The 19,227-nt window shown below is 39.4% G+C and overlaps 1 protein-coding gene across 1 annotated transcript in view; it reads left to right on the top strand.

Annotated features, from left to right (window-relative positions):
• Positions 1-19,227, top strand: part of antxr1c (ANTXR cell adhesion molecule 1c) — a 41,331-nt gene that overhangs the window by 16,789 nt on the left and 5,315 nt on the right. Inside the window, exons 10-17 of the mRNA XM_044178752.1 lie at positions 1,375-1,473; positions 1,816-1,885; positions 7,868-7,946; positions 12,685-12,780; positions 12,978-13,016; positions 13,461-13,559; positions 13,713-13,880; positions 15,310-15,390. Of these exons, the coding sequence (XP_044034687.1) occupies positions 1,375-1,473; positions 1,816-1,885; positions 7,868-7,946; positions 12,685-12,780; positions 12,978-13,016; positions 13,461-13,559; positions 13,713-13,880; positions 15,310-15,390 (731 nt within the window). The remainder of the gene's footprint in view (positions 1-1,374; positions 1,474-1,815; positions 1,886-7,867; positions 7,947-12,684; positions 12,781-12,977; positions 13,017-13,460; positions 13,560-13,712; positions 13,881-15,309; positions 15,391-19,227) is intronic.

The following is a 19,227-nucleotide window of genomic DNA, read 5'->3' as shown; positions in this document are numbered from 1 at the left end:
TCATTACTGGGTACCATGTCTTCCCTTCTCTCATTTCAGTAATGACAATCCCAGGCAGAAAAATGACCAGATATGGGCATCCAGGTCACTTACAGGAAATCTATTGGGACAGGGTACCGCAGTGGGAATAATATTATAGGGTCTCATTAAAAGGATTGACCGTGAGAGCGTGGCAGTGGTGAGATTGGCTACAGCTGAAATGTAAAGTAGACAACATCCTTTAGAGTCCTGCCAAGAGAAAGATTATGACAGTTAAAGCAACATTAAATGGACATTAAAAGGGAACAAATGAACAGATAAAACTAGGGGTTGATTAAACACTTCTGGCAAAAGCAGAGGGACTTTTACTGCTTCTCACATCTGCTATTGTCTTTTATTAAGCAGTGAATTATTTTCACTATTGAAGAGGAAAAGTATTTCACTTGAAACTGAATAGTAGTTGCTGGTCTTCTGCTGCAGTTTACTATTCAGTTCAGTCCTGCAGGTTCATTCTCATCTTCATACATTTATACTGTATTTATACTGTATTTTCCCTGTGTTACAGGCAACATAGCAACTATTTAAGTTAATGTCCAACAATTATAACTTAGTCATATGCTGAGTGGCTCAGTAGTTGTGGGGTGGAAAAGCTGACATTGTATTTTGTTTATTCAGATTCCCTCTGCCCAATTACCAGCAAATTAGGGCTCATAAATTAAAGTCACACAACTAACTAGTTTGCCTGTTCATCATTTTGACAACCTTTCACCCTGCCAGATTAGAGATTTGGCCCAAAACTAATGTGTTTTTCTTTGACTGTAACTCGCTCAGCATGATTGTAGGTATCTTTGTGTCTCTTGGTCATTTTGTGTGAATGATATTATACAGTATGTTATATACGTGACAATAACTCAGATGATAAATTGAAAATGGGGAAGAAAAATATATGCACATATATACACATATACAAACAGTAAATACCCATATACAGTAATGTAAATAAACATATACAAAAATAATAAATGAATGAAATATTGTAGCTGGTCATGAAGAAATAGCTGAATGAGTTTTATTTGTAATATTTTCACGTGAACCACACTACAGTTCTTAGATTTGAGGACTGAGGCCCACATTTCCAGGTGTGTTGGTAAAGTTTTATTTTGATGACACAGTTCAAATGTTATTGTCCTCACACAGACAAATAAACTGAATTAATGGAGGAAGCAATTCAGAGTTTAAATACTGCCCTTCTAACCATGCGGGGTGTGAAATGTAACTGTGCAGTCTTGAAACATGAAAATGAGCCACATGTACAATACATACAGTATAAAATGTCATTTTGCTTGGCAAAGAGTGTCTAAAATGTAAAAATGTCAATGTGTGTTGTGTAACCAGAGTCTTTCCAAGTGGTGGTGAGAGGAAACGGTTTTCTCCATGCCAGGAACATCAACCAGGTGCTCTGCAGCTTCAAAATCAACGACACGACTACAGTCAGTAAGTACGCCTACACTCTGCTTGTTTCTATCTTTTCTTGTAAACCCAATTTGTCTTTAACAAGGTTTAAATCAGTCACTCTGTTTGGGTCATTTTCAGTCTTTTTGTCAGTGTATGGACTGTGTATTCCCCACATCTATCCATCTAATTTTATGGAAGGGAAATGGTCAAATTAAAATAAATTAAAAAATATCAACTTTTGACAACATCAGTTCAAAAATATGTGTATAGTGTTTGTCTTCTATGTCTATAGAAGAAACAAAAATGCACAGCTAAATAGTTCAGACTGTAGACTCTCTTTGGAGGAATGTACATTTATCAAAATGTTGTCTTTGCCACTAGATGAAAAGCCAGCAGGGGTAGAAAACACATTCTTACTGTGTCCAGCTCCTGTCATCGATGAAGTTGGGAAGTAAGTGTCTCTTTTTTATGACTTTATGATTTCATTTGTTCTCAGAGATCCTCTTTCAACTGTCTCAAGGGGAAGTGCTTATATTTCACACTAAGAGGCGTCCACGTGCATCTTATATCACCTTCTTTGCCTCAAACACAGAAAAACACATGTATGCATACATGTGTGTATGGGCACATACCATAAAAACGCCTGCCATACATTAACTCTTTTTACGATCCCTATCCATGGCCTCATTCCTCTTTTCTAAATCCCAATAGAGCTTAGCAAAATATAAGGGGCTCTGTAGCCGTGCCAACACATGCAGTGGTAAACCCTTCATGCACTGGACCTGCTTCTGTCCTGAATTAGAACAGAGCAGTGAAAACAACTGGAGACAATTGCTGTTTGACCTACATAGACAGTAGTTAGTTAGGACTAGAAATTTAAAAATTTAAAGTAACTCAGCCCATGACTTGCTTAATCATTGGTTTTGAATTCTGATAACAAAAAAGAGAGCTGATGTTCTGTTTTGTTTTCTTACTTTTCATTGATTCCTTTGTCTTAGAGCAGTGGAGCAAAAGTGGACCAGCAGTTCAGCATACATTTGTTCTTAAAGCTGCACTAATCAATATTTTATATTAGTAATGGAACAAATTACTACATTTAATGTGAAAGGGGTAGCTTGTAGTGACAAACCCACAGAGAATTATCAGCCAGTCTCCTCAGCTCTACGAAGCATTTTTGTGCCTTTCAGCTAATTGTTTTGGTTTTACAGCCCACAGCTTGTGCTGTTTTGGTTCAGTCTCATTTCTGCGAAAAAGATCTAAAGACACACTGTGTGCTACCTGCCCAGCACCAAACAGTAGACAAAGTTAGCGTCTATCTGGTGAACATAGTGGAGCATGTAGCAGCTAAAGAGCCAGATATTTCCCTGAGGAGTTGGTGGAAACCAAAACAGAGCTAAAAGGGAGAGAATATTAGACTTACATTTGCATGAACTCTAAATTAATGCTAATTGTTGCTCCAGATCTCTTTATAAGGTGATAGCATGTCAATGTTGTATTTAAAGCTTGTTACAGCAGCTTTAAAGGCTTTCAAACTACTGTTAAATACAACACAATGTCCCAATGTACCATGTACAGGTACATTGGGACTAACTGTGCCAAGTACCTGTACTTTAGTGTCATCTTGGTACCTTTTCTTTGCATGATTCTGGAGAATCCTTGTGCATTTAAGAGCCTGATTCCAGGGGAGACTCAAATCAGGTCCTTGTATTGTTGACACTCAATAAGCTGTACGATAATTTCCGTTCTGATCAAAACCCAATGCAGTGCTTCTTTGTTTGACAACCTGCCATTTTGCCTGCGAGAAAACACAAATTTTGACCTCAGTTGTAGTATACTGCTGGCTTCAGACTGATGTGATTATAGTGGATTGTATTTGTTAGTTCAGGATCAGATCTATTGACATGTGCATTAAAGTAATTCAATCACTCACAAGGAAAAGAGGAAGGCGGTTGGGTGTGAAAACTAAGACAACTGAGGTTGTCTAACTCAAACTTTCACCACATGACAGTCACACAATTTTCTGGTGTAACCAAGAGTTGCTCTGTATCAGCTGGCCATATTCTCTTTTTAAAGCCCAATCATGTTCCAACATCAACAATCCACAAACCTCTCTAACCTACGTCTTTATGGGGAGAAAAGTACAACAGGCCACAGAAGAGAAGGTTCAGTGGATGGTGGTTAAAGACTTTTAAGTGCACGGAGACACAAAGAGGGGAGGACTGTCAGACAATATTAGACTCTCTTTTCACACACTGTCTTGACCTTTAATGGTGTTTGTGCTGGTGATAGCATACCTCTATAATTACAATACCAATTTCTTCATTTTATTCTCCCAAAGAAGATATAAATCCAATTTATAATTAATATTTGCACTGGCAGTGGAGTGGAAAGAGAGAGAATTTGATGATTTGATTAAAATGCAGTGGGGAAAGATTTAAACAACCTGACGACTTGAACTCTGAAGCTTTAATCGATACCTTTGTAGAAGGGTCATAGAACTGAGGGTACATTGTGTGCCTTTGCCTCCCTTAAACTTCCCATTAAGCCAATTCACTTCTGCCTTTGTATATTTTTTCTCTTAAACCTTCTATCCCATCCCTGCAACACTACAATCCCACACTTATCTTTTTCCCCCTCCCCCTCGCCTTTCTCTCCACCTCTGCCTTCACTTTTGGTGCCACGGTGGCTCTTTTCACCAACTGCTTTGTCTTGCTGGTTGTTTTCCAGCCCCCCAACTCCTCTGTCTGCCCGTCTGTTCACTTTTCTCTCTGTATCTGTCTTTTATTTGTCTCTGTCACACAGAAACTCCCACTTTCATCTCCTGTCAGTCTTCCACTCTCTTTCAACAGTCTCCTTGTCTGATTTTGGCTGATCAAAGCCATGTAGCAGCTAGCCTGGTCTTTCAAGTGTCTGGCCATGTGTTTGTATGCAGCGTGAGTCTCTGCAGGGTGGAAAAACCTTCAGAGAATGTTTAAAGAATAACCAAGATGGTTTTTGACTGATTAGCAGTTGTTCATATCATAACATTTATTTTCCTTTGGTAGCAAATTTGACAATTTTGTAGTCACTTTAGTCAAACAAAATGGCTGCATTGCATTCTGGTCTATTTTCTGATAGTTCAGCTATAGAAATCGGTCTCTCTGCCTCTTTTGCAAGTGATTTGTTTTTGTATAATTGTTGAACGTGGGTACAAATGGCAGCTACTATTGTATAGGAAGAACCTGTGCTCTTTTTTCAGGGACTGATGCCAAAGTCTGGGATTTGCTATTGATGTTTTAGATTGCCAGATGGAAATATCTCTGACATCATGTCGTCTATGTTTGAATTCAATTCAATTTTATTTATATAGCGCCAATTCATAACAGCAGTTATCTCATTGCGCTTTTCCTATAGAGCAGGTCTAGACCGTACTCTTTATAATATTAATTACAGAGACCCAACAAATCCCACCATGAGCAAGCATTTGGCGACAGTGGCAAGGAAAAACTTCCTTTAAGAGGCAGAAACCTTGGACAGAACCAGACTCAATGGTGGGCAGCCATCCGCTGCTGCCATGTTAGGTTTTGAGAGGGGGGGCACAATGCAAATACCACCTAGAAATTTGTATTTTATTTATTTATCTTTAATAGTAGAATAGTAATTGTAGTGTTAATATTAATAACACTTTGGCCAGCTATACAAAGGAAGAAGAAAAGTAAATAGGAATGCAGGCTATGTAATGCTACCTGTTTAAGTGTTTTAAAGTAGGTTTTTCTTTTACCACCTAATATGAACTCCAGTGTAGTGTCTGCTACGTCCCATTCGAGTGTGAATGTGTGTTCATGCTTGGACCACCTGCCCTGCCTGTTTTATTTCCTTGTTTAACAGCTGTCAGACACGGTGCTCTACAACCAACATTTCCTTCCCGCTATGTTGCTTCCTCCACATCCTCAAATTTACAGTGGTCAGTTTTCTCCGGCTCTTTCGTTTCTTCTTAGCAGTTTTTCCCTCTTAGTATCACCCTTTCTGTCTCCTCTCTCTTCTTTTAATCATCAATAAAAATAAAACTAATCAAGTTCAATGGCTCCTTCATGAGCTGCACCCAGACTAGATTATTGTTTTCAGAACATGCTGAATTCTTTGAGAAATTAAGTCAACAGGGTGTTTGGTTGACTCAGCAGCATCACAACTTTCCTGTACAGTTTTTTAGTATCATATCTGTCATTTGTCCCATAGACTGTACAGGCCATTGGAGAAAACTTACAGTACGTTTCCGTGATGTTCCAGGATTCTGGGCTTTCTTCTGACAGAAATATCCAGGCTGGCAATATTTTATAGTTTTATAATCACCAAAACCAACAATGAATTGTTCCTACTAATAAGTACTGCCAATGTACCCAAAGCCTGACATAACATATTATGACAAAGCTCCACTGTTGTCCAAAACTAATGAAACACTTCTGAACTTTTGTGCATGTTCCTTCATTATAATGAACATCTCAATCCTACATTCACCTGCCATCTCACTAGATAACCAAATCTGTATTAATCCGCCACTGAAAATAGTCACCAACAAATGCTATAGGTACTCCTGTTTGAGTAACATTTGCTAAAAACTACAGTGCCCAGCTGTTTTAGGAAATCACTAAAAACAAAACTATACATTTGTGACCTGATTTTAAATAATCATGTCTTTGGTAGGACCAAATGTTCTTGGGGCTAAGGGCCACAAACAGGGTAGGAAGGTCGGAAAGTTTCGGGAGACAGATTAACACATTGTTGGTTATGGTCTTTTCATAGGATTTCAAAAAAGAAAAATAAAGAATAATGTCAGCCTCATGCTTTAAACTGCAGCCATGAACAGATCAACCTGTTCTACAACAATATTTAGGTCCACTGTGGTTTTCAAATAATGTTGCATTGGTATTAAAGAAACTAAAAGTCAACACGAAATACTTCCGATGCTATTTCACTGTTATTTTATTTATGCCATTTATACCAAACTCTGTTCATAGTTGTCAAATATTAGCACATAAGTTTTATTTGCCTAACTTAAATCTGAGGGATGTTTTTCAAACTGCCTCTTCTTTAGCTGTTTAGACTGTTTTGCAATTTCAATCCCTTAGTGCCCATCTGTTTGTTGTCAGCAGGGTACGTATGCTGTTAATCATGGACTTCACCCACTAACAACCCAGCTCTTCTCTCCCTTCACCCTCCTTTTTTAAAACCAGACAGACAGCTCTCTGAGTCAGAGTAAAGCCAGGGTTATCGGTCAAATGGCCTGTTTTCCATCTGCCAGACCTCATTCACATCCACCTGGTCGTCTACCAAATAAGAACTGGGGGGGGGGCTAAAATACATGCCTTTCATCCACATGTTTTAAAGCTCTGAACCATAACCAGCTCCAAAAAGGCCACTGGAGGTCATATGAAATTCTCAGAATTGTTTTTCCCGACTTGGATGAGGAAGGGACCATCAAGAAAGACTCTCGCAGTTCCAAAAATCTTAGGAGACTAGACGATCCTCAGAGGAGTTTTGACATGGATGAGGTTTGGACTGGAGGATGTGCAGAAGCATGTTTTGACAAAGAGAGAAGGGAGGAAAGAAGTTTTACTTTGTTGTTCTTTACATTCTATAAAGGAAATTATTTTGTAGCGCCAAGTAGAGATCATAGACCATATTTAAAGAGCACGGGTGGCAGAGATTGTTCTCATTCCTGAGAGTGTAATTAGTATGGTGTCATGTCTTGGAAAAATACACAACTTGCCCAGAACCATAAAAAACAAAATCTGAACTAACAGGTTGTTTTTTTCCATTTCCATTTCTTCAAGTTTGTCTATCCCACCTTGGCCTGCGTTCCTGCTGTGTGGCTCAGTGGGTCACACAATCACACCTACAGTTTGTTTTTTTTTTCTCTGTTTTTTAACCACAGTGGAAAACTTTTGCATTCGGTTCATTTGGGTTCAAATTGCTCAATTACAAGTAAAACAGGGCTTGTAAACAAAAGTTACTCGACTCACCAAGCAGCTCGTTTATTGGACGTAGTTGGTAACGTGTTCTCCTACCAGGTTAGAGATTTTGGCTACAGCAAAGAGTCAAAACTAATCTGATTTCAGTTTTTGTAACCTTAGAAGAAATTGCTGAATATGAGTCTAGACATCACTTTGTTGACTTGAAAATACCCTTCAACTCATACTCCCTTGTGTTTTGTGGTTGTTTCCTGTTGGTTCATACTTTCTCACTTCTAACAAACCACCTCACAGTTTGCAGGCGGTTCGGTGACGTTATTTGGTGTGAACCCAAGTTCAAATGACATCATTCTGGCCAAACAAACTGGGCCTAAGGAGGAAATGCTTCAAATTAAATAAACTGCTCCAAACATGCTTGTTGTGGACCAAAATGTTAGACTTAATATACAGAACTTACTTGTCCTGTGTGTGTTGTTTTGTTTCAGGGTGATTTATCTCCAAGTGAGCATGAATGACGGTCTGTCCTTCATCAGCAGCAACGTTCACATCACCACCACAGAGTGTGTAAGTAATTGTTCATGTATTTAACCTGCATTAGCACTGCAGATTACTCATCATTCAATGTGTGGTTCAGTAGAATCATATAAATGTAAATCAAAACTCTGGTAATTTTACAAGGTCGCACTTTATTTTACGGTACGCTAATAAGACGTACTTTGTATCAAATTAGACCGAAACTAGAAATAATATGTACTTTATCAGACAGCAAACACAGTTATACCCTAATTAGGGTCACCATACACCTAAATTATGCTGTAATTAGAAACCGCATATAATGCCGTATTAGACCCAAAATATAATATACTTATTATACCAAATTATACTCTAATTAGAAACCAAATAGGAGATCCTAATACACAATTAGACACCATTTTACAAGATCATAGACTAATTAAATCAAATACAATACCACATCAGATCCAAAATATGGTACAGTTAGACTCTATTCTACCCTTACTACCAATTTATGCTTTATTAGACACCACATTTAATATTGTCAACACGGGCTTAATTAGACAACACAGGCTGTAATGTAGACGAATTTAATCATGTCGGACATAGCCTTTATAATAGCCACACACCTATTAATAGTTCTGGGAGGGTAACAACAAGCGGGAAGTGGGTAGAGGGGAGTTCGGTTGTACTGTATGTATGACTGTATTTATTTATTATATATGATATTTATTAAGTTTATATGTGGGTGTGTAAACTCCCCTCTACCCACTTCCCGCTTGTTGTTACCCTCTTGGAACTAATAGTCGGTGTGCGAGCCCCCGGGGAATTCTTTTGCCCCAATACGCTGGGAGACGGAGAACAGACGGAGGTAAGTTTGTTTACAATTAGCTTAGCATGAGTCATACACAGTAGGCGATTTGTTAATTTTTAATGGGGGGATGGCCCAGTGGTAGCGCCTTTCCCCCCGTTTTAACTGATCTTTAGGGGCATAATATATAATTATTACATTATATTGTAAAATTAACTCTCAAGTAGCTGCACAAAGATTTGATATATTTGAAAAAATAACAAGAACAGTAAAAAGTATTCAAGGGCACTTTTGGTCCAAGCTGTGTTCATTTCTGACCCAGCCTCTGTCATGCTGCTGCCGCACTCCCCTCACCGACCCACCCCCCCACCCCCCTTCTGCTGTAAAGAAAATCGATAAATTGTGGAGAATTATCAAATTTTGATGGAGCGTTTCTATTTTAACCGCTGCAGCTTTTCTAGCCTTTATGGCACTGGTTTAGCGGCCTGAGAGTCGAGTCAGTGAGTGAGGTACACACACACAGGGAGAGTAGAGATGAGACAAGTCGGAGAAATAATTTCACATGGCGTGCTCTAAAAAGAATGGACAGACTCCCACATGTTCAATCTTTCCACAGGGAACCAAAACCAGTAGCCTATGTCTCATATTTTCCGGGGGGACAAATTTTGGTCATTTTGCTAACAAGGGGGATGGTATCCCCCATCATCCCCCTTTAAATCGCCTACTAGTCTTACATTATACTCCTCAATTAACAAATATTTTTCTACTATAGAGTCATAAATCAATGCACATTATTTGCTCGTTCACAGGCGAACGACGAGGTGGAACAGCCCAGCGTCCCCGCTGTGAAGCACCAGACTTAAGCAAACTGCAATACACAATTAATGAGTGCATTTGTTAAAATACCACGTGTGTTGATTTAACCCGTGTACTAATATGCAAATTTGTGCATAAATTAGGCTATCCATGTTCGTCTAGTAATACTATTTAGGCTACTGTTACCAGGGATCTAATAACGGCGACCTGTCGTTACACCAATATTGCTTTAATGTGTGGTTAGGGTTAGATATGATTTCACTTTAATTTACAGTTCTGTTGTAATGTGTCGCATATTAGCCTCTAAGAAAGTCTAATAAGATCTAACATTGGGAAATAAAAATGCAATGTTCTAGCAGCTTCCATAATGTTACTGGGGTTAGATAGTGACACGGCATTAAATGGTCTAATGTCTTAACTGGTATGGGAGTAGAGCGTCCATTGAGGAAGCTTGTATTACTATGTATTACTACCTACAAACTCCGTGGGACTCCGGAGAACATCCAGGCTACGAGGGACGTGTGAAGTAGTGACCAGATGTGACCCGATGTGGTTTAACTTTAGTTTACAGTACGGTTTTCTTCTAATGAGCAAAAAATGACCCTGTAAGAAAGTGAAACTGTGTTAAATAAAGGCCAAATAAATGTCTTGTCCTCTGAGCTCTCTGTGTTTTGTCTGACCATTATAAAGGCTAAGTCCGATATAATATGGCATTAAATTCGTCTAATTACAGCCTGTGTTGTCTAATTAAGCTATCATAGGCCCATGTTGGCAGCATTAAATTTGGTGTCTAATATAGCATAATTTGGCAGTAAGGATAGAATGGCGTCTAGCATATTTTGGATCTGATGTGGTATTGTATTTGATTTAATTAGACTACGATCTTGTAAAATGGTGTCTAACTGTGCATTTTGATCTCCTATTTGGCTTCTAATTAGAGTATAATTTGGTATAATAGTATATAAGTAGAGTATATTTTGGGTCTAATACGGCAATATATGCGGTTTCTAATTACAGCATAATTTAGTGTATGGTGTCTAATTAGAGTATAACTGTGTTTGTTTGCTGTCTAATAAAGAACATATTATTTTTAGTTTTGGTCTAATTTGATACAAAGTACGTCTTATTACGTCTTATTATTGTACCGTAAAATAAAGTGCGACCTTTTACAAATATTCTCAAAAATGTCTGAGGGCTAAAAGAGATAAAGGCAATTTTTCTCTACAGTTCCTCTTGGAGATGCATTAAAGTGCAATAATGCAAAAAAACATGCAGTAAAAACATTAAAAACGAATTAAAATGGAACTTCTTTGCACCAGAGTAGATTATAATAAATTATTGTCTATACTAGTGTTGTTTCCTCCCAACTGGTGATGAAAAATATTTTGAAGCTTCTCGACTTAAAAAATATAATTATAGATTTTCTCTTGAGATTTTGTATGTTTTGTAATATAATAAATTGTTATTTTAATTTATTTTTGTATTGCATGTGGTTTCCACTCTTCTTCCTTCTGCTTCTTCTGTCCTCTCCAACCTCATCTCTTTTACTAGAAGTCTGTTGTTTTGTTCTCTGCAGTGAGTTTCCTTACCCTTCCCCTTTATCTCTTTCATCTGCCCTTTTTCAATTTTGTTATTTTCCCCTTTTTTTCGGGAGCCAAACCACAGGGGTTTGTAGTAGCAACCCACCCAAAAAGACCCTCTGAACCCCCCGGGGTGGCAGGACACAAGAGGTTAGAGAAACAGGTTCATGACCGTGAGGCTGCCGGTTCAGTCTCAACATTTTGGCTGTGAAAGTGGAAGAGAAGCATCCTGTAAGTGCATTTACCCCTCAGTTGGAGCTGCTCATTGGCGATACTTGGTTACTCTTGTAGCTCCCAGGTGTGTGAATGTATATTACTGTGTCAGTATGAAGCGGGGTAGAGCTAAATTCCCTGACAACTAAGATTAAACAAGATGCAATTTAAGACAATTTAAAGCAGTTTAATAAAATAAAACATGTATGTTGGAACATATGGACCGGAGCCACAGCAGATTCCTACCCAACCAAAAACAAAACATCCTCTTTGAAGTTGCTCACCCTCAGTCCATGTCACATCATATCCATGAAAATACTGTGAATTTAAAAGGCTGAGTTGTGGTTCATGATATACAGAGCTCAATTAGACATACCATTGCAATTAGCTGCTTCTTGCCACTAAACTAAACCATATAGGCTGTAGTCACACATGGCTTAAGTTGCTAACTTGAGATGGGTACGCCTGGTGCAATAAACAACAACAAGCTAAAGTCTAGGGATAAATCAAGAATGAAAACAAACCCAACAAACCCCTGCAACCTCTCCCCAAATCTGCCACTTCGAGCAGTTTTAGCCTTTGTAGTTAGTCCACAAAATATGCCCATATAGCATGGAAAAACACACACATTGTATGCAAAATTGTGACGCAGATGTGGTCACCGTTGGAATTTATGTCATTGTTTGCCAAACTATTACTTCACAAATTCTGCCTGCCAGCTGTTGAAAGTTATAGAAAACATGCTGATTGGGAAATTTGGGAGAAATAGTCATTTGGTTCCAGTGACGAAGGACCCCACTGCTGATTTCAGATAAATCCCCCATGTCATTTGCCACAAGATAGATAGGGGAAAGTGTACCCACATATTATCCTCATCTGTGGTCTGTAATGGGAACCATGTTTGGCTCACGGACGCCTGCCTGGCTTAAAGTGAGCAAAGTAACTGATGGATTCATTGGGGGATCACACAAGTTACACGAACCACTGTCATCGAGAAAAACAAAAACATGAACATTTACAGTGACAGAACTGACAAAGAAAGAAAATCATCATTCTCTTAGCTTCCTTAAAATCCATCATACCACTTCAAGTATGATTATACTTCTATCGCTACTTCTATTACCATTATTGCTACTAGTATTATCACTGTACAGCATGTCCTGTTTCTAATACTACTGCAACTCTACAATTTCTCCTCTTCCTTCTACCACTACTTAGGGGAAAACAGTGTAGGAATGTGTTTTCCATACATTTGTAGTTTAAATCTCTATCCAGTTGGGTAAATGTGGGTGGAGGAAGTGAGTGCTTGGTACAGTAGTACTGTGCGTGTGATAGTAATGTACTTGTGTCACGTGTGTCTACTCTCCAGTTCGATGGCACCATTCTCCTGATCACCCTGCTGGTGTTGTTCCTCCTGCTGGCCCTGCTCTTCATGTGGTGGTTCTGGCCTCTCTGCTGCACTGTGGTAAGAAACTTAAGCTATATTCAGGAAGTGGGTGATTTTAAAAAGCAACACTTAAAATAGTTAATTAGAGTTCAAAGGGGGTTTGTCTAACCTCCAAACATAAAAACCCTTGAGAGGTTCTCTGAGACGTGTAGTGCTGATGTGATTCATGTGTTTGTGAAAAGCTAAACAGTGTCATCTCTTTTATTCTTCCACAGGTGATCAAAGAACCACCTCCTCCACCTCCTCCTGAGCCTGTGAGTCAAAACACACACACACACGTTTACCCACCAAGTCTGAAGGAGAATGTGTGTCTGATACGTATAGTATAATCACAATGAACTAAACACAATAATCTCAATAAATAAAATACAAATGTAGTACAGTTGATTGATTTGAGTCTGTGTACTTCTACAGAAATTGACTAGAAGTTCCATAAATACCATCAATATTGCAAAAATAACCTAGAGTATTGAAAAGAATGGGTGTAGAAACTCATAAATCCATCTCTTTCTTTTAATAATTATCAGTAGTACATACACACATCAAAGGTTATAAAGGCTAGTAATGGATAATTCCTGTTTATGTACAGATCTCAGCTCAGTAAGTATTTACCAAAGCGTGACACTTACTTACAGCCTCTGAATCTGTTTGTTAGAAAGTATGTAAAGTCAGTTTTTGTGTAATTATTTGTGCTTTAGGAGTCAGATGATGAAGACGGCCTGCCCAAGAAGAAGTGGCCCACTGTGGATGCCTCATATTACGGAGGAAGAGGAATCGGAGGGATTAAGAGGATGGAGGTGACAAGATGACAAAAACACATGCATAATGCTAACAAATTAAAAAAACTAATTAAATCTACAACCCAAAAAACTGAGGGAAATTGGACCATTTTACATTACATTCACTGCTTCTATTTTGTTGTATATTCATGTATTGTCTGCTGTGTGCAGGTGCGTTGGGGAGGGAAGGGTTCGACCGAGGAGGGGGCTAAGCTGGAGAAGCCAAAGAACGCTGTGGTGAAAATGCCGGAGCAGGAGTACGAGCCCTTCGAGCCCAAACCTAAGAAAGCTCACAACAAGAATGCGCCTCAGAGCCGGAAGTGGTACACGCCCATCCGGGTAAACACAGACTCAGTTTCTCCTCAGGACCAACAGACAGTGGGGCACCAAAATCGTATTTATGCAGAGAAGCTACGGAAGAAAGCAGAAGTATACATCTTGCTGTCCTGTAACAAAATGGCAGCTTTTCAGGATACTACAAAATCCGCCTTGTTTACAGATTGACCGCTGTGCGTTTTTGAGTTCTTGCCCAGTGAGTTTCAAATAACTGAGGGTGGCAGAATTTTCTCAACCCACAGAGAAGCCTGAACTCCTTCAACTGAAGTTAAAACATGAAAAGCACCACGAGTGGAGTTGCAAAGTTTTCACAAGACAGCAGGGAGGAATAAAGCCTATTCTGGCCATGTTTATGTATAATTAGTTGCATAAGCACAAAATTCCCCAACTATCAATGTACACACAAAGTGATATAACATATTCTCCAGACAGAGAGACATTATTAGACTTGGCGTCAGTGCTATTTGTACGTTAATCGTACACTACAGTACAGCTCTGTGTAGCAACACTGGCCTTTCATACAGTTGCAGCACTTACTGTTATCTGTAGACACTGCTACTTTAAAGGCAGTATTTTGAACATGACACAGGCCTACAAACAGCACTGCAGTGATTCATAGTGAAACGTTTGATACATCACAGTCAGTGTAGGGAAAAGGTGGATTTATACACTGAATAGTCACTGTGTGTTGTGTTGTAGTTGATCCCTATGCAGTTCTTTATTTCTATACACTACTTTTATTGTTTAAGATATTGACTTCTTTCCTCTGAAGTACGTGCCATTGAGGCTTAGGAGTCTGCACTTTTTTGGTCCAATCAAATGCATCATGACAGCAGCATCTTACACTTTATATAAGGAAGTAGAATTCCCCTCTTAATCTATTTAACACCAGATTTAGGCTCAACACTTGTGTCTAGCAGCTCTGTCAAAAGTTAAATGAGTTTCAGTATTTTCTTCAATAAAGGTCTCATTTACCCTGGATTACTATAGCTGTTATTGTTGAGATCATCATTTCTTTCCTGTGTAAACTGCTGCTCTTTTTGCCGAACTGTCCTTTTTTCCCTGGCAGATTGTTGTATTTGTGAAAAAGAACACTAACTGCTTTATTTGTGGCAGCAGAGAAATTGATTCACAGGGATATAAAGTTCTTCAGTTAATCAGACATGAACCAAAAATATGACCAATTGACTAATCAGCACAGCTTCAACCAGAGAGGAAGGAACTAATCAGTAGAATCAGCTGCCGTAGTGTTTGCCTGGGATTAAAACCTGCAGACTCTTGGCTTTGAAGGAATACGGCTGAGGACCACAGATGAAATGTTCGCTGATACAGTAGAATAAGTATTAATAGAATTTTATTAAGCTAAGGATTGCAGTGTGGAAGAGTTTGGTGTCCAGCTGTTTAACTTCTTCCTCTCATCTGTCCTGTTCAGGGTAAACTGGATGCTATCTGGGCTCTGTTTCGCCGCGGGTACGATCAGGTCTCCCTGATGAGACCCCAGCCCGGGGATCATGTGAGTACCTCCGCAGTGCACCATGGAAATATTTAATTTCATCAAATACTTTTACCCACTCACAGTCACTTCCCCTGTTCCATATTCGCTTGTCTCCAGTTCCTCCCTCCTGTAGAGTTTTATACCTGTGGTGACCCACATCTGTATTGCCCTCTTTTTTCGTTTCCCTTCCTTTCTTTAACCCTTCCTTTCCATCTTCATACATCTATCATGTTTTTCCCATATTTTTCCTAGAAGGAACAATGATAACGGTGGCAGATCTACTAATTTTTCAAGCAATGATTTCACACAGAGGCAGACCAAAGCAGGCTTATCATTTCTAGCCGCCAAACAGTGATTTTGCTGGCTAAAATGCCATCTCCGGCTGACTTTGTGATGTGTCCAGCTGACACTGTAGTAGCATCGGGGACCAGCTTCTTGTGCTATCTTGAAGGTTTTTTGTTTTTTTTACGTAACCTGTAACCCCACAAAATAATGCTCCTTGGCCTTTAGTAACAGTGTGTTGGGTTACTACTTTAGCTGCTAGGCTAGTTAGCCAGACAAACACATTGTCAATGATTATTGCTCTTACTACTTCCCCATCCACACCGCTTCAACAGGTGGAGAAATCCAAAGCTTGATAAGCCTGCAGTGCCTTCAGTAGTTACAGTTGCTAGGCTATGATTGGACAATTGCTGTTTAGCTGAGGGGTTTAGCTAACAGTCAATTTTTTGCACACATTTATGATGAATCCAATATCAGAAGAATATTTTCAGATATATATTCAAGTGTGTGATAATCCATCCTTGGGTGAGAATATTTATCTCAGAGGGACAAAAAAGCCTGAGAACCCCAACATTACGTTACAAACTGGCTCAGTTTTAAATGTCTTCTAATATGTCTACAGTCATCTGTATCCATTACTCATCCCATCCTCCTTTCTTCCATCTGTCTCTCCATCTCATTCACTCCTGGTGTTTCTGTGCTGGCTAACACCTCCATTGGCCCATCTCCATCCCATTGAGCCAGCCTCGCTCTCACACCTGCTTCACATTAGACGCCATAAAACGAATAGAAAGCAGAACCGCAGCTCGCACCCAGACACATCCTTATAGCTCGATAGCAGCGTTTTCTCATGTGTTCGTGTGTCTAAGCTGGTAAAAATTTTCTGTTCTACTCAGATCAGCCACATGGTTTAGTTTTAATGCCCAGAGCCTTTGTATCAAAAAGATACAGAGTTGGAGAGAGAGAAGCTGGGAGTTCACTGAGTACAGAAAGCTCTCTAGGGATGTTTTAAATCCCTCTGACACATTCAGCAAAGTCAGTTTTAATGTTTAAATGTGTTCTGGTTATTCTTTATCATTTCCAACTACAACACTAGTCTTAACGGGTACTTTGTAACTCAGTGGTACATAATAAATGAGGAATATAAACTCCAAGTTCTCCATAGGCTGCTTGGTTTTTTGCCACGCTAGAGGTGTGTTTAGTGCTAATTAGCAAATGTTGCAGTAGCATACTAACACATTAAAATAAGATGGTGAACATGGTAAACATTATACCTGATACACATCAGCATATTATCATTGTCATTGTGAGCATGTTAGCATGCTGACTTTAGCATTTAGCTCAAAGCACTGTTGTAAAGTAAAGTACAACCTCGCAGAGCTGCTAGCATGACTGTAGATTCTTACTCTGTAACAATATGATCAAATAATACTGTAATTTTGGCCATCTTTTCTTCCTTATCATCAACTCACTTTTTCCTTTTTCATTTTCTTCAATCTGTTCTCCACCTTTTCTTTTATCATCAGTTGTTTCCTCCACTTTCTTATCCTTCCTCCTCTCCACAGCTGACTCTCCCGCTGATAAGGCCCCGGCCGTCCCAAGCGCTAGTTAAATCATGCCTTATTAGCAGAAAATGTCCAATGATCTTTTTTAACAAGAATTCCACATTTAAGTGGAGTGTTTTCTTGGCACCACAAACAGGTACAGAGACAGGATTTGCTTTCAGCTTTCCCTGAGACAAGAAAAGTCACCATTAGCTTACGATTACATCTTTACCAAAGAAAACTGGCAGTCAGATAAAAAAGATTTTGGATTTGATTTCCGTAGTCAACTAATTTCTCTTACCCAGAGAAGCTTTTAGCGATGGCTGCATACGTAAGTTCTGCATGACGCAATTCTTATTTTCTAGAAGAAATCGTGTCTCTCTTTCCACTCAAATGATGTCGCCTCCTCAAGTCATTTGCGGTTTGTAACGAAGCGGCAGAAACATCTCACAGGCCAGCGGGCCGACTCGTTTCCAGGTAGTGTAATGTTTTATTTCAAAGAGAAAAGAGTGGACAAGCGCTGGACACCTCTTTCCTTGCTTTAAGTGTTACCTGAAAAGCTATTTGGTGTTAAATTTCCTGCCACAGTCCCGCCCATAACAGACCTTTTAGAGCAAAGTCTCACACTTCAAAGATGGCAGACTTTCAAAATAATAGGAACACTCACTCTTTACATGAAGCCAAGTTGGCCGAGTTCAGTCTGGATTCTTCATTGGTCGTTTTGCAACAGCTAAATGTCACCGGCCTGGCTACGGTCCTGCACAAAGTAGTCATGAGCCTCAGTGTCCGTTTTAGAAAGTGTACAGTAAATAACCACAATGACCAATTCTCTTTTCCATCACCAGCTAATACACGGTGTGAACATTTATGCAGGTCATTAAACCTTTTCTCATTTGCTGTTCTAAACACCCCCTGTGGGTTAGCTCTGCACTCACACAGGAAATTATGCATTTTACATTACACCTTTACAGTACAGTAATGTAGTCAGTTCTTATCAGTGATTCCTGACCTCCTCTCCTGTAGTGTTCACACACTGTACTGACTACAAACACACGCACACACACTTTTCCTTTCTCCTTTCAATGAACCCAGTAACCCCTCGGCATGTTTGCTTAGCATAGGCTTTGTACAGTGTGATAGAGCAGAGTGGCTGTGTGTGTGTGTGTGTGTGTGTGTGTGTGTGTGTGTGTGTGTGTGTGTGTGTGTGTGTGTGTGTGTGTTTGTTTGTGCTTTTATGCATCATGCGTGTGTGTGTGTGTATACTGTATATATATGTATACATACATAACCACATAATTCACCAGTGATAGACCAGAGTTAAGCTCACAAGGATGACGTTATATACATTTGAGACAGAAGTTAGCCATTATATGAGTGTGTGTCACCAAACCACAGCCATTACACTGACGTCAGAGTGTACAGTATGAGGCAGAGCTAGTCCACACTAAACACTCTCTCTCTCTCTCTCTCTCTCTCTCTCTCTCTCGTTCACATAAACACAAGCCTCCCCAAGGAAGCATTTAGCTGGCTTAAGGACATGAGGTAATACCTAAGGCAGACGACTGCCAGGGCTGTCTCCACCAACTCACCGACCATGTCTCACACACACATACACACTAACACACACATACATTTGGCCAGGCCTGGACAATTTTATGACCTTGGTAAGACTGTAGACAGTGGAGGAGGTCAGCGAGAAAGAACGAGCGAGTGTGGCTTTCTTTAATCCAGGAAAATGTTCAGAGATTCAAACCGCAGCTGGGCGCTAACAGAACGATGTACAGGAAGCCAAGCTGGGATTTAAAAAAAAACAACAACATCTCTCTCAGTATCAAATTGGTTTTAAACTTTCAATACACACATTAAAATGCACTTTACACCTTGTTTTAATTAACTTCAACAAGCTAACAGCAACACTGGGGACTTACTTGCCTACATACTTAAAAGGAAAGCTTGACAAAATACGCTTATACGCTTTCTCATTCGATGAGAAGATCAATACCACTCTGATAACTGTACGCTAAATATG

Source organism: Siniperca chuatsi, linkage group LG20 (genome assembly GCF_020085105.1).
Source record: "Siniperca chuatsi isolate FFG_IHB_CAS linkage group LG20, ASM2008510v1, whole genome shotgun sequence".
NCBI classification, from domain to species: Eukaryota; Metazoa; Chordata; class Actinopteri; order Centrarchiformes; family Sinipercidae; genus Siniperca; species Siniperca chuatsi.
This window is presented reverse-complemented; position numbering and strand designations above follow the sequence as displayed.